The sequence below is a fragment of the Alligator sinensis genome, unplaced genomic scaffold (genome assembly GCF_000455745.1).
Source record: "Alligator sinensis unplaced genomic scaffold, ASM45574v1 scaffold437_1, whole genome shotgun sequence".
In the NCBI taxonomy this organism is placed as follows: domain Eukaryota; kingdom Metazoa; phylum Chordata; order Crocodylia; family Alligatoridae; genus Alligator; species Alligator sinensis.
Window position 1 is genome coordinate 984,709 of NW_005842176.1, and position 14,533 is coordinate 999,241.

General features: G+C 55.2%; 3 protein-coding genes across 10 annotated transcripts in view; 2 read left to right on the forward strand and 1 right to left on the reverse strand.

The window, feature by feature from the left end:
• Positions 1-1,906, forward strand: part of CPSF7 (cleavage and polyadenylation specific factor 7) — a 23,085-nt gene extending 21,179 nt beyond the window's left edge. Inside the window, exon 10 of the mRNA XM_025206920.1 lies at positions 1,773-1,906. The gene's annotated coding sequence lies outside the window, so the exon portion shown is untranslated. The remainder of the gene's footprint in view (positions 1-1,772) is intronic.
• Positions 1,873-10,293, forward strand: LOC102368442 (fascin-like). 5 transcript variants are annotated; one of them, XM_006026052.3, is made up of 8 exons: positions 1,873-1,971; positions 3,116-4,434; positions 6,237-6,486; positions 6,950-7,231; positions 8,016-8,131; positions 8,575-8,731; positions 9,239-9,412; positions 9,774-10,293. In XM_006026052.3, exons 2-8 carry the CDS (start codon positions 3,865-3,867, stop codon positions 9,971-9,973), a joined length of 1,749 nt encoding a protein of 582 aa, XP_006026114.2. In that variant the 5' UTR covers positions 1,873-1,971; positions 3,116-3,864; the 3' UTR covers positions 9,974-10,293. The 5 variants fall into 5 exon arrangements, 3 of the variants coding, with proteins under 3 accessions (XP_006026114.2, XP_025062703.1, XP_025062704.1); XR_003094620.1 differs by lacking the exon at positions 1,873-1,971 and having other exon boundaries at positions 2,105-4,434; positions 9,244-9,412; positions 9,774-9,912; XR_003094621.1 differs by lacking the exon at positions 1,873-1,971 and having other exon boundaries at positions 2,105-4,434; positions 9,247-9,412; positions 9,774-9,912.
• Positions 10,294-10,468: 175 nt separating this feature from the next.
• TMEM216 (transmembrane protein 216) lies at positions 10,469-14,512 on the reverse strand. Of its 4 annotated transcripts, XM_025206923.1 has the most exons (6): positions 14,410-14,458; positions 13,233-13,887; positions 12,647-12,748; positions 12,133-12,225; positions 11,557-11,758; positions 10,469-11,150 (listed from the first exon to the last, which is right to left on the reverse strand). In XM_025206923.1, the coding sequence occupies exons 2-6, from the start codon at positions 13,357-13,359 to the stop codon at positions 11,135-11,137; spliced, it is 540 nt and encodes a 179-aa protein (XP_025062708.1). In that variant the 5' UTR covers positions 13,360-13,887; positions 14,410-14,458; the 3' UTR covers positions 10,469-11,134. The 4 variants fall into 4 exon arrangements, with proteins under 4 accessions (XP_025062708.1, XP_025062706.1, XP_006026078.1 ...); XM_025206921.1 differs by lacking the exon at positions 14,410-14,458 and having other exon boundaries at positions 13,233-14,137; XM_006026016.2 differs by lacking the exon at positions 13,233-13,887 and having other exon boundaries at positions 10,471-11,150; positions 14,410-14,512.
• Positions 14,513-14,533: the final 21 nt, after the last annotated feature.

Consider the following 14,533-nt stretch of genomic DNA (forward strand, 5'->3'; position numbering starts at 1 on the left):
AGCAGGAGAGAGTTCTGGTTTGGTTTTGTTTTTTTACTTAATGACGCAAATTTTTAGTTTATTTCAGAATAGTGGGTAAAAAAATTTAAAAAAGAAAAAGAAAAATTAACCAAGAAGTGAAGCTCTGAACCCACCCCCTTCCCTTCCCCCTCCCCCTCCTTCTTTCTCGGTGACTTGATTTGTTTGTCTCTTTCTGATAGGTTGGAAATTGTGTAATAAACTTGATGACGTTGTCAATCTTTTATACTGCATTGTATGTTTTCTTTTTTTTCCTTTTGTAACAAAATATTTTAAATAATAAATGGGGTGTGAGCTGTTTTATGGAATCTGTATTGAATAAGATTGTCTCTCCGGTCCACGTGCTTTGAACAGGTTTGGGATTTTGGACTCCTGCTTTCATTCCCTGCTCCACCACTTACTGACTGCCTTGTCTTTTAAGAGGTACCCAGCCCTTAGAACTGGGACAGGCATTTGTGGATAGCCTTAGAGACTCCTGCTTGGGACCTCCCCCAACCAGCTTGTTCTGTGAAGCAGTGGATCCTAACGCTGGCCGTGCTTCCGTTGCAGGGAAAAGTGGTACCTTTCAGTGTGGCTCCTGCCCAGCTGCCAGCCCCCCGTGCCTGCATCCATGGCTGAAAAATTACTGCTCTAGCTTCACCCTGGCCATCTCCTTTTCAGGGAGGGGAGATTTTGGTGGGGAGGGTACCTGACCTTATGAACAGGAGAGCATTACTGAAATCTAGGCCTTCATCCCTCTGCTATCTACAAACTGGGAAGATATTTAGCTGCCAAGAGGCGAGACAAATTCAGTGGCTATGAAATGCTTTAAGACCTGTTCTAAAGGGACAAACAGAAGAGCTAGGCTCTGACAATGTGGTTCCTTCCAAGTGGGTAGAGTTTCTCAAGAGGAGAGACTTGCCACAGGTAAGTCTGTAAGTTGATCAGTCTCCTTCAATAGGTTTATGTTCAGGGTGATATAGAGGTGGTTGGAAAGTGGTTACATTCTGGACATGTTGGGGTTAAAGTTAAAATAGTCCAAAAATCCGAAAGCTTGGGGTTTACAATGAAATCCCAGAGTCTGGAGTCCAAACAAAGTTATCAACTGTAGTTGTGGCCAATCCACCCCATTTGGCTGGTTGAGGGAAGCCAGCTAATTGTTAAGCTGTCTTCCCTGTTATGAGCTTAAATGATGTGATGTGGATGATTTCTTATACTGAGGGTATAGACCTTTGGGCCTGTATCAAGGGATTGTGGCTTCTGTACTCGTGATGAAGGTGTAGAGAAGTTGGCTTTTAATACATAATTATGGAATGTCGCTTATGATACTCTTTTCCTCAGATGCCCAGCATAGAGGTTAGGTTTCCAGACTGTCATCTGTAGGATGGTGCTGACTTGTGGTCCACAGTTGAGGTCACTGTTGGGTTTGGGCAAGAAGGCTGTGTTTTGGCTGGTGTTCTGTTCTAATTATTTCCAGAATGACTGGTTGATTTGAGAGGAGGCAGTGTTAACTGTGTTAGTCTAAAGTCAGAGAGAAGGTAGGGGAGAGATGACAAAATGAACTCATGCTTACAAAAGCTTATGCATTTCAGATTTAGTTCATCTATGAGGTGCATCTCTACCTGCTTTCTGGTTGATTTAAGCCTTTTTTTAAATGTCAGAGCTCTAAAAATACACCATATAAATATTTTTTAAATCTGTCTCTGTTTCCCAGTTTTCAGATACTTAAAATAATTGCAGTGGTGGTTTTTTTTCTTTTTTCCCAACTTCAATAGGATTTCTTGACTGGGAATTTGTCAATGGCTTTCTCAGAATGTTGTGCGGACTTTTCTGCAGATGGAGTTACTGGTGTTTGGAGCAGAGGGGACCTAATCTAAATCCTCCATCATCTCCTTGCTGCCTGTACCATCTGGTGCTCTGATCTTTCAGTGAATGAAGGACTGACCCCTCATGGAGTTTCACGGGAAATGTTGGGTACTTTACCCGTGGACACCCCTATTCTCCCAAACTGTCCTATCTCAAGAATATCTTTTCTGATTTCCCCAGCATAGTTTTCTAGCCAAAGGAGCTCATGCAAGTTGTGCAGGATGTATTGGATGGGTTTAGCAACATTTAGAGGCAGTTCTTTAAGTACAGCAAAGAGCTAATCTCATCCTTTGGTACACAGCAAAGATAGCGATAGTCTCCCTTGGGAAGTGGGTGAAAGGACTTCTGAGGATATTTGATAGTAAATGGGAGACAAATTCCTGGACCATGTACTATACAGAAAGGCTAGCTGGGCTCCATGTTGAATTGCTATGATGGCTCCTAATGAAAGAAAGACTCTGAGGGCAGCCAGAGCTGTCTTTATCTCCACACAGTGGAATTAGAAGTTGTTATCAGTCCTTGGTTGGTTGGGAACTGTGCTGTTGGGGGGGAGGGAGCGGTTTCAAGGTTCTGGACAATAGGATGCATCCACTGATTGTTGTAGTCCCCTCCCCATGTTAACAGAGTTGCTCTGCTTGGGTCAGGAGGGAACTGTGGCCTTTGGCTTTCTCAGTGGGTGCTTTGAGTGGAGGCAGAAAGGGAGAGGAGTGGAGCATGTCTTGCGTGTGCTCCATGTGAAAACATTCTGCCTGCACAGCTGTGGCAGCTAAGGGCATGAAAAGATCATTCACCCCTCCCTGGGACAGGGCCAGCAGAGCCCCTCACTGTTGATGCAGCTGGGGTGACCAAAATGGTTGCTGCTGGCTTAGCTCCTATTGTATGGGGCATCAGTATATCCCTGCCATCAGGAAAAACACTGCTGGTGTGCACCTTGTCTGATGAGGGCTCTGCTGACTTTGTCTTTCCTCTTGGGTCCCAGGGCTCCCTCAAGACTTACTGTGACCTCTGAAAGGGACAGAAGGGGAGTCTGAGAAGGTGCTAGGGCACAGAGCAGAGGCGTGGAGTATAGGAAGGAGTAGGGTCCTCCAGATGGGGCCAAGGGCCTCTCACTGGGTAGTGCACAGAAGAGGTACTGATGTTTCACAAAATGTAGGGGACTGGATCACCATTATGGGGGTGCAAAGAAACAGCCCCTGTCCTAGCTGATTAGTCTTGGTATCCAGCTCCTATAGGGTACATCCCTTCCTTTCAGCTGCTGAGGAGAAGAGGGGACAGCTGCTTTGGGCATGTGGTAAAGGACCTTGTGGAAGAAGCTCAACCCCTCTGATTGCAAAGCTGGTCTGAGTCGAGTGCCCTGATGTTGGGAGGCTAAAGGCACTGCCTGAAGGGGAGAAGGAAGCGCCTGGAGTGGAACTGAAGGAGGAAACGATATTCCTTGGGAAGGATTTGCACAAAGGAAGGATCTCCATGCAGGCTTCTCCTGTGGACTTTGGTCTCACAGCCCATGGGCACATTTCCCCTAGGTCAGAGCAGGCCTCCCTTCTGCTTGCTCATGGTGTTGCCCATGGCTGATCATCAGGCTGAAAGCAGTCTCCTGTGTGTTGGAAGCTACCTGCTGGGGAGAGGAAGAGAGGAGGTGCTGAGCAGTAACACAAAAATGGGCTAAATGGCCAGACTGCCAATGGCAGGGAGCACTGCTGGGGGTCTCGGCCCCTACGATGGGGGTTCTGCAAGCAGCTCCCCTACTGGTTTAACCTGCAATGGCCTCAGATGCTGGAGAACAATTTTGTGGTGAGAAGGAAGTGGGTTTCATGGTTCTCTTGGCTATTACAATGTAGCTGCACCGCCTTGAACACAACTAGTCACCAGAGCCACATTCCTTCCACCTTGTGTATCTTGTGGGTCTGACCCATTGGTCCCTGGCTCACACGGGCTGGAACATCTCCTTACCTGTTCTTAGCTTGGTCTAGAGCCACTTGGGCAGGGGCCTGAATCCTGGGAATGGAGCATTGCAGAGAGATAGGGGGTGTCTGCCTCTCTCTTGAGTCTTTGGGGCTCAGGGTCATGGGGTTAACTCTCCTGGCATGGCCCCTTGCAGGCAAAGATATGCCTGGTCCAGAACTGGGCAGGGCCAGTGCAGTGGAGGGGCGGAGCCTGTGGTTGCCAGGCACCCATTGTTGTGTGCGGGGCCATGCAGTGCTGCACCCATATGGTGGTGGCCAAGGTGTGAGGAGCAGGAGCAGCGTGAGCCCCATGGCAGTCTCCACTGAGTCCTCCTCACTGCCCTGCGGCTTCATCAATGCAGCCAACCGGTACCTGAGTGCTGAGCCCTTCCGCTTCCAGGTGATGGCCACGAGCTCGGTGCTGCGACCCTCCCAGATCTGGACACTGAGCTTCACATCCGCACAGGGGGCTGGGGCAGCGAGGCCTGTGGAGGGCGGGCAGCCTGTGCATCTGCTCAGCTCTTTGAAACGCTTCCTGGCAGCCGATGCCAATGGCAAAGTCACCTGCAAACAAGAGAGCCCGAACTCTGGCTGCCTTTTCTTGCTGTGGCAGTACCCAGATGGCAAGGTGCGTAACCGGGCTGCCCCCAACCTGTGCCCAAGCAGGAGCTGAGGGTCCTATCTACACGTCTTGCCAGGCAGCTCCTCTTTTCTTGTAGAGTGCCCAGCCATGGTGCAGTCCCAACAGGACTGCAGTCAACCTGGTGACCCTCCTGTGCCCCAGAGAGTTATGGGGGGAGGCATAGGGGGGGCTCAGGCAGTAGCTGAAATAAGTTTGTTTCCTGGCCCCCTTTGAGTTTCCTGCACTGGCACGGCATGGGGGGGTGGGGGGGCTTCCTTCTGGCACAAGAGCAGGGATGTGCTCTGATGCCCACCCAGCTGACCTCTCTGCTTTAGACAAGGCCTGAGTGGTCTCAAGGGGGAGGTCACTGCCCGAGTGTGAGGGTAAGGGTGCCTCTAACTCATGGGAGGAGAAGTTAGGGTTGCCAACTCTGAATCTCTTCTGGGAGGTTTCCAGAACGCGAACATGCCTGCGACACAATGCGAATGTGCCCGTGTGCTTGTGTATATCAGTTATGGATTACAGTGCATATACTTTAAGTCAGGAAGGAAAACATGCATTACTATTACATTTTGAAAACCCACTGGACTATTCTACAAATTAGATTCAACACGTTAATATATTCTTTTTAATGAATGCCCTATCATTTATCTCCTGGGTGACTCTCAGCAGTCTCCTGAAGATTTATATCTAATTCCTGGAGACTCCAGGGCAATCCTGTAGGGGTGGCAACCCCAGGGGAAGTGTGGGGGTTACAGTCCTTCCCCCTCCCCTATCCACTTGACCCTAGTCAGACAAACTCCCACCAGTGTCTGTCCCTCTGCTGTCCAGCTGGGCAGGGGGAAGAGCAGCCATAGCTGCAGCAGTGGTTGATCATGCCACCACAGTTGTCACAGCAGGAGCAGGTGCTGCCCAAGGTGTGGAGGAGCACTGCTATGCCTCTGCCCACAGGAATACCTTGGTGCTTATCCATATGCTCACAGGGTCCCTTTGCTGCAGACTGAGGGTAGGGGGTTGGCCAGCTCGGGAAGTGGGAGTGGACTTTAGTGTAGCCTTATCTGGGGGAGAGGCTGGTGGGGCTCTTATCTGTTGGGCAGAAGCCAGCAGCCCCTTCCTCCCATCAGCTTCTGAGGTCACAAGTGGAGGATGGGGTGGCGGGCACCAGCCATAGCCACATCTGTGCCTGAGGTGCAAAGGTTGGGAAACCCAGATGGAGTTGTCCTGGCATAGGAGGTGGCTTGGCTGTGCCACAAAGGGCGTGAGTGCTCCGAACATGGGCTGAGGTGGTGCCAGGGGGCATGAGGGGTCTGCAGGGGGTGGTGGGGTTGGGAGTGTCATGGGACCAAGTGGCTCTGACCCCTGAGGGACACTGAACTTGTGGCTGCATGTCAGGCAGGAAAAAATCCTCCAGGGGAACTGTTAGGCTCAAAAACATAGGACCCCCTGCCTTCCTGCCCCCCACCACTACAGCCCATGCCAACTCTGTGGGATACGCATAAGCCTTTGCACCTCCAGCCAAGTCTTCCAGGGTAAGGAGCCTACTGGATCCTAGCATCAGTGATGGAGAGGGAAGGGAGCACTGCCAGGACCTACCTCTGCTGCACTGCAGCCCTATAGGTATGGGATGACTCAGGTTAAGCCAGATGTCTTTGCACCTCCATGTGACTGGTATGGCTGAGCCATGCCTGGGCAGTACCACTCCCCTCACACTGGTGCCCCCTAGCGCTGGGGTAGGCATGGTGTGGGTGCTTGGGCAGACTCCTGGCAGGGTGGGACAGTCTCCATGACCCCAGACCCCTCCTGGGCAGGTGTCGCTGCAGTGTGAGGCCACCAAGCGCTACCTAGGTGGGGCAGAGGACAACATCACCTGCTTTGCCCAAGCCGCGAGTGAGGGTGAGAAGTGGAGCCTGCACCTGGCCCTGCACCCCACCATGCATGTGCAGAGCCCTGGCAAGCAGCGCTACCTGCGCTGCGATACACAGACAGGGCGCGTGCGCTGCGACCGTGACCTGCCCTGGGGTGCCGATGCCATCTTTACCCTCCATTTCGACCTCAAAGGTGGGTGTAGCAGAGACTGCCTCTCCCTCCTGCTTGCTCTTGCCCTTGCCCCCCTGCGAGGGACTGAGCAGGGACAGAGCCTAGTCGGGGGACAGGGGAGATGACTGGGGGAAAGGATGATGGCTGGGTGTGAAGGTTAGTGTGGGGGCTGATGGGTGCCACGGGAGGGGTGTGAAGATGGAGAAGAGTGAAAGTAAGGTGGGGAGCAGGGCATTAAGGGTATGGTGGGAGTAGGATATGGGGATGGGGGCAGGTGGGAGAGTGGCACTGGGTGCTAAGGGGGCAACAGAAGGGATGTGGGGAGCTGGGCACTGCAAGGAGGGAAGCATGTGTAATGCAATGATGGGTGCCAGCACTTGGTGTCCCTCGATGAAGTAGAGCATGGGGGTGGGGGGGTGGAAAACAGTGCATTGGGGTCTGGTTCTCTTCCCACTTCACTGACATCTCTGCCTTGCTGCCCCAGAGAAGAAGTATGGGCTGCGCAGTGGGGCAGGGAGCATGCTGGCGGCTGATGGGTCATTGGTGGATGATCCCTCTGCCCACTCACTCTACACACTGGAGCTGCAGGGCGGCCTAGTGGCCCTGCAGGATGTGGACGGCAAGTATCTGACAGATCGGGAGAGCGCTGTCAAGACCTTCAAGATAGACAGGCCTGGGCGCGATGAGCTCTTTGCCTTGGAGCCCAGCCCTGCTCTGGTCTCGCTTCGTACTTTTTCCAGTGGCCGCTATGTCTGCTGCCGGCCAGGTAAACAAGGGTGCTGGTGTTGCCCCTGTGGGCATTGCTGGGGGCTTGGTTTATGCACCAGGCTGCTCTTGATACAGGCAGAGCAGGTGTGTCTTGCTCCACCTGGGGTAGGAAGCTCTTCTGAAAGGGCCTAGGGCTACTGTATTGAGCTATCACTGGTGAGATCGAGGTTCAAAGCTCCACCACAACCTGCACCGGTGGACTTGGGCAAGTTACTTCACCTCTGTGGGTCTCACTTGTACAGTCAAGTTGACAGTGGTGCCCTTCCTTTCTCTTCTCCTTTTCAGGGCAGGGGCTGTCTTTAGCTAGGTACTTCAAGGATACTTTGCATGACAGTTGTGCCTGATACAAATTCTGCACAGCTTCCACCCCTTTCTAAACAAGGCTCCCCTCTTTCCCAGATCATGCCGAGTATGGGACACTGCCCCATGTGGCTGAGTTTGTGCATAGCACTGTGGTCTTTGCTGTTGATCCCTAAATTGTCAGGATTAGGTTTCAGAGTGGATTTGACCATAAAAGATGACCAGGTCATTTTGTGCTTTCTAGACCTGCTGTTCTGGCCTTTTGCCCATTGGCAGGCTCAGTGTGCTCTCCGTGCTGCCTGTTGGCCCTTGGGCACTGTGTGCTGCCAGCATGATTCCTCCTCTAGGCTTGGGCCCCTTTCCCTGTGCCATCCTTCCCAAGCCCCCATCCTCTGGTGGTTGAAGGAGCTGGTGGAGCTAGCAGTTGGGAAACAGTGGCATGTCCCATCACCATATTTCCATGAGCTGCTTGTTGCCTGCAGGGGCTGATGTCTACGCCAACACCATGTCTGTTGGGAATACGGAGCTTTTCCAGTTACTGCTGAACGATGCCAAGCAGGCCTGTTTCCGCAGCTTCTCTGGTGCTTACCTGGCCACAGTGAGTGCACCCAAGGCTGGAAGTGGGGAGGTGGGTAGAACCACCTGCATTGCTGGGCATCATACTGGCCACTGTAGTGCAGCACTGTGATTTGCCACTGGGGAGCAAGCATGTCACCATCACCCTCCCTTGGAACAGGGAGACTCAAGTGATGGGCCTCACAGGGCAGGGTAATATTGCTTCTTCCCTGCCCTAGTACTGCAGCCCAGCCCATCATTTGCTGGGAAGGCACCACCAGCCCATTAAGCTCCTCCAGCTCGGGGTCTGGGGTAGGCGGATTCCCTATAGTGTCCCTCCCAACCCTGGCCTGGGGTTGGCAGGGACTTGGCTCCTGCACCTGGGCCTGAGGAAGGTGCCTGGGGGAGGGGGGCGTGTATGTGGAAGCTCTTGTCGGGTGCAGTCCTGGAGCACAGGAAGGTCTGAGCCCTGCGCCTTCCCCACAGAGCCCCAGCGATGGTATGGTGAGCTGCACCAACCAGTCCAAGCAGGTGTGGTTTGAGCTCCAGTACAAGGAGCAGCAGGTGACACTGAAAGCAGCTGATGGCAGATATGTGGCCCTAAGGCCCAATGGGCAGATCCTACTGTTGCCTGAGGGAGCAGGTATGAAACTGGGCCCCTGGGGGGAAGGAGGTGAGGGGATGCCTCTCGGCAGGGGAAAGGAGAGACTGTGGGGGACCCTGCTCCAGATCTGGGGGTGGATCCAACCCCTGCCAGGCAGGAGTCTGCAAACCCAAGCATGAGGGTCTGGGGTGTTACCCAGCTGCTCTGTCACCTACAGCCAAGGCCTACCCTAGCTGTTGGGGGTCTGCCAGCCCCAGCAGGGCAGGGTGGAGGGGGCAGTACAGGCTAGGTCCTGCCTGTTCTGTAACGAGAGCGTGCTTAGTCCAACAGCAGCGTCAAGGACCTCCGGTACCCAGTGGCTTTACCCTTTCTGCCTTGGGAGCACCACTGCTGTTGGCAGGAGAGCTCGGGTGTGCCCCCTCACCTCCGTTTCCGTGCTGGCCCTGTATCAAGCTCCACATGATGTGGCATTTCCAGGCCTTATGGCCTTTGCCCCATGCCCCAAGCAGGCCTGTCCAGGCAGTCAGGGCTAACCTGTGCCTGCAGGCAAGAAGGAGGAGTTCCTGCTGCTGCTGGTGAACCGGCCCCAGCTGATCCTGCAGAGCGAGGCCGGCTTCGTGGGCCGGAGCCCCGGGACACAGCGCCTGGACGGGAACCGCCCAGCTCCTGATGTCAACACCGTGACACTCAACGAGGACGGCTTCTACCACTTCTGCATCGGTGAGGAGGTGTGGGCAGGAGGGTGCATCTGCTTAGGGAATGGGTACCAGGATACATCTGTGCCAGGAAGCAGAAGCACTGGGGTGTCTGTGCCAAGGCATAGGGTGTGGCTTCCCCACTAGAGGAAGGGGCACCATAGCAGTGGCTGTCCTTTCACTGGTGTCACAGCCAGTCAACTGTTGGATTTCCCAGCTGGCCAAGTAGCCACTGCCCAGTCCTGCAGGGGAGAATGGTGCCCTCATGCCCCAATGATGTAGCCAGGCCTGCGATGAGCTGTTCCCCAGGTTAAGGTGCACTAAGCATTTCCTCCCATCCCTGGCACCCCCTGTCCTGGCACTAACTGCCCCCATTTGCCTTGCAGCTAACAAGTACTGGAGCATTGACAAGAATGGGCTGATCATGGCAAACGGCGACCAGGGCAGCAACTTCACACTTCAGTTTGTTGCCTCAGGCTGCCTAGCCATCAAGGCTCCCAACAACAAGTACCTGGTGGCAGAGGGTGGGGGCCGCCTGTGGACAGGGACAACTGATGTTGGGGCTGCCACACACTTCCACTTTTGAGGGCCTGTGGCTCTGACAACCAGCCTGGAAATAAACCTCTTTTCTGTAGGCTAGTATGCTGCCTCCGAGATGCTGAGACCCCCACCCCTCACTCCCATCCAGTGCCCCAGCACAGCCATCCCAGAGCTGTCCTGCTCACCCCTCTGTGGATGGATCCAATTGGGAGGGGGCATGGGGTGAAGGCCTCAGGCTGTACACAGCAGGCTGGCATGTGGGGCACTGGCAGGCCTTGCCTGGCTCAGGCTGCCTGAGCCTGGCCCATCAGGAAGTGGGGAGGGTTGATGATGCTTATTCAGGATAGACAGGTGCACCAGGCTCTACAGAGCAGGGGGGCACCTCTGCACCTTGATGGGGCTGGGCCAGGCATGCTGCTGGTGGCTTGGTGTTGAATGCACCTGGGTGGGTAGCTAGCTCCCCACTGCCCCCTAATGGGAGTCCTGCCCTTGTGATGGCTCCAAGCAGCACCCGTATAGAAAATAAATATTTATTTGGAAAATAGTCATTCCTCCAACGATGCAGTAGAAAAAAAAAGTGCCACGAGTTACTGATACAGGGAATAACACTGAGTCTGGGGGGAGGGGCACCAAGCCCTCCTCCCTAGCCCCGTGGAGGGGCAGAAAGGTCCCAGAGGGGGAGGGGTAAGGCCTCCCCTGTGGTCACTGCACACATGCAATAGACAGGACCACACCAAAATGCACACACCTGCAATGATGGAATGGGACACACAGCAGGTACTGGCAGTACTGGGGGCAGGAGTGGGGAGCTATACTACATGGCCCCTGGCCTCACATCCTGGGGCTGAGACACACCCCTACCCAAGCTGCCAGGCCAGGGACTAGGCAGCAGCTCCCCAAGCAGGCAGCCCCAGGAGCCCAGCTGGTTGGAGAGGGTGGTGCTTGGGGGTGGGGAGAGCTGCCTCATGCCCATGGGGGCTGCTGAGTCTGGGGTATGAAGTCAGACCCTCTCCAGAAGGCTGGTGGGGCGCTCTGCTCAGGAAGGCTCAGAGGTGGAATGAGGCTGCAGCCATGTGTAGCTCTGCTCCAAGGGCCTGAGTCTACCCCTTGGAGGCAGTGATCAGCCCAGCAGCATGGAGAGGGGCACTGGGGGAGGAGGGCAGGGGCTACATCACCTCGCCTGTCACCAAGCAGCCCAGGCAGAGCCTCAATATGAGTCCACGCTGCAGAGAGAAAGGGTGGGGTTAACAGCAGCCACAGCAGCATCTCCAAGTCTAACATGAAGGGGCAACTCCCCCTACAATGGAAACCCCTAGCTTTTTCCCCATACTCTTGCTTCTCAACTTTCTGGGGAGGCAGCTGGCTGGGAGAGAGAAGTGTCACTGCTACGTTTTGGGGGACAGAGAGGACAATCATGCTGGGAAAGGAATCCAGGAAGCCTGGCTCCTAGTCATATGCATGGCCTCCTTTCTCTGTACTCTAAGCCTTTTCTCTTCTACTTTTCCTTCTGGGCCACAGGTTACACTCCAGACTCTTTCTTCAGCCATCCCCAGCTCTGTTTCCACTGGGCTACCCAGGGTCTTCCTCCCCTACCCAACTCATTTCCCCCTACAGCAGAGGAACAGTTACCTGGAGAAGGAGGCCAGGGTGAGGATGCCCAGGAGCAGCTCCACAGCATAGAAGAGCAGGAGGATGGCATTGAGGATGGCCTCCAGGCGCAGGGCATAGGTCTGCAGCAGCAGGTAGTAGGCTGCCATCACAGCCGCTGGGAAGGTCAGGGCCAGGCTGATGGAGAGTGGCACCTTCCGCTGGCACAGGTTCCCCTTGGAGCCTGTCATGAAATATGGCTGTGAGCATCTCATGCACAGCCCGTGTCGTTCCCTACAAAGAGGTGGTGCTCAGGATCTGCCTGCCCACGGAGCCCGGGAATTGGGTAAAGGGTTCTTTGCCTCTAGGGCACTGGCCACAGGCCAGGAATGTGGTACAGGGAGATTCCTCCCTATGGTACTGGTTCTTGTTGGATGCCCAGTTGGGTTCTTGTTGGGCGCCCAATTGGCTGAAGTGAGGAGCCCCTTTGCCCTAGGACAGTGACCCTGTGGTGGGGACCAAAAGCCATTTGTCTGACAACTGCTTGTCACCAGCCCAAGCCCACCCCAGGCTCTTATCATGAGGTGGCACCTGGCCCTGTTCTTCCTAAATACTCACCAAAAAATATCCGTGTGACTTCGATGCCAAGGTAGAGGAAGAGCATGACCAGGTCCAGGGCCAGGTTGGCAGATGGGTAAGGTAACAGCAGCCCTGTGGCACAAAGGCCATCCCTTTCAGGAGGAGAGCAAGGCCACACCCCCACCTTTCTCTCTGGGGTGCCACTGTCCCTTACCCACTGAATAAACTGATAAGCCCTAGGGATGTGCCAGTGGTCAGAGAGGTTACAAAGCCCAGGGAAGACAGGCTGTCTAACAGCTCCTGCCTGAGCCAAACTGCAAAGTTTCTGGCTTTCTCCCACCCCTCCCTGCTCAGGTGCAGTCCTGCAGGGGGCTGGGGCCACTGATGTAGATGGATGGACTGGAGCGGTGCTAGGGAAGCCTCTGTAAGTATGCAGGGGTCAGCTCATTCTGTCGCTCTCCCATCAGCCTGTGGGCACAGTGGGCAGCATCTGATGCCCAATGCAATCAGTGGTGGGCTACAGCACATACAAGCGCCTGGGAAGGACTCTTACCCTTATAGACAAATATGAAGATCTCCAGGAGGAAGTAGGTTGCGTAATACCAACCATTGAGGAACAGCAGGATTTCCAATGGAGTGGAGGAGAGCTGGCGACCTGGGGGGTGGGTGGAGAAAGCAAGCAGAGCATGAACAGGTAGGGCACCTTAGCAAGAAGGAGGAAAGGGTCGTATATATTTTCCCAAGATGCTGCTCCCTCCTCCTTGGCTGAGGAGCTGCACAGCTCTCTGGGGGCATCAAATGCATGGGGCTGAACAAGAGGAAAGGTGGTGAAGGCCCTGAACTGGTGTGCAAGGAATCTAGGATGCTCCTCCATCCCCAGCTCCATGGGAACTGGGCAAGTTGCTGAGGGCTGGTGTTAAAAGGGCTCCTCAGCATCCTAAAATGCAAGTAGGGACCTAACGAGGTCTTCAGAGGGCCTGGTGCTAACACCCTGGCAGTGGGTGAGGAACAAACCAATGTGACGGGCTCCCTACTCTAGCCCTGTTCATCTGCTGATCCCAAAGCACTTTGTGAAGGAAGGCAGCTGCCCCCATATTACAGGTAGGGAAACTGAGGCCCAGAGAAGTGAAGCAACTTGCCTTCAGATCTGTGGCAGAGCTGGGACCAGACTCCCATTCCCAGCCAGAAAGAAGGTGCTGGCCGAGGGGAACTGGGGCGCCTTCCTTGCCCACGCACGCCTCCGAGAAGAACGTCCCTAAGCAGCATCCACAGACTCCCTGGATCCGCTCAAGGGGCAGCAGGCACTAACTGGCGTTTCCTGCTCAGTGATCTCTCTCGGCGCCCTCCTTACCAACCTCTGACCTGTGCTCCCGTTCCTGTGCTTTCATCCCTTATCCAAAACACTTAGTCATCCTTCATGTAGTGGCTGCTCTCCACCCACTGAGGGGGCCTGTAGTTCCTGATGAGCCTGGGACCACCATCTCTGTGTAATGATAGGCCTAGCTTCCAACCTCAGCATCCTGGCTGCAAGCAAACACACAAGCTCCTGGGGCTGGAACCTGAAGCCTGCCACCATTAGCCTGGAAATAAGGTGCGTGTCTTGAGCAGTGAAGGCAAGTAACCGTCGGAACAGCTTTCCCCCAGCTTCTACCTCCCTGGCTGCTGCTAAACCAAGGCAAAGGGGTTTCTTTGAGACGCGTTCTGGTTCAAAACACAGTTGTGGGGGGGAGGTCCTCTAGCCTCCGCCATTCAAGACATCAGACTGTAACCAAATGATCCCCTCTACACCCCCATCTGCAAAGAAATTGCGTTAGACACATCTGATCCCAAGTTACTCCGTTTCCTCTTGCTAAGCTGGGGATAACATAACCCCCCACCCCCGCTCTCGCTGCCCGTTTGGCCTGTCAGCGCTTTGCGGCGAGGGGCTGCTCTGTGCTGAGGCTGGGAGCTGCCCCCCTAACAGATGTTGGCGCCACAAAGGAGTTTCAGCAGCTGGTCCGCCCTCCTTCTTGCAACTGCCGGGTGCTGTCGCAGGGTCCTCGCCCGGCCGTCCCCGGGTGCGCCCCCCGCCCCGTTTGCAGCCGCCGCGCCCAGCTCCGACGTCAGGCCCCGGGTCTTGCTCTGCCTTTCTCCGCTCGAGGGCTGGGCCCATCGCCCCCCACCCCGCCGCCCACCACTGCCCAGCGCCGGGGGCGGCTCCCGGGGGCTTTGGCCACTGGACCTGCGGGGGGGACCAGTAGGGTGGGCCCAGAAGGGTCACGTGACCCCCGCGGAGGCTGGGGGAACTCGGCCTGGTCCCGCGCCCCCCGCACTTACTTCTGGGCGCCATCTTCCATCTCCATGGAAACCATGGCACGCAGCGCCGGCGCTTCCGGGAGCGCGGGGGGTGGTGAGCGGCCCGCCGCTCCGCCTCGCTGGCTCCGGAGGGCCCGCTCCGGCG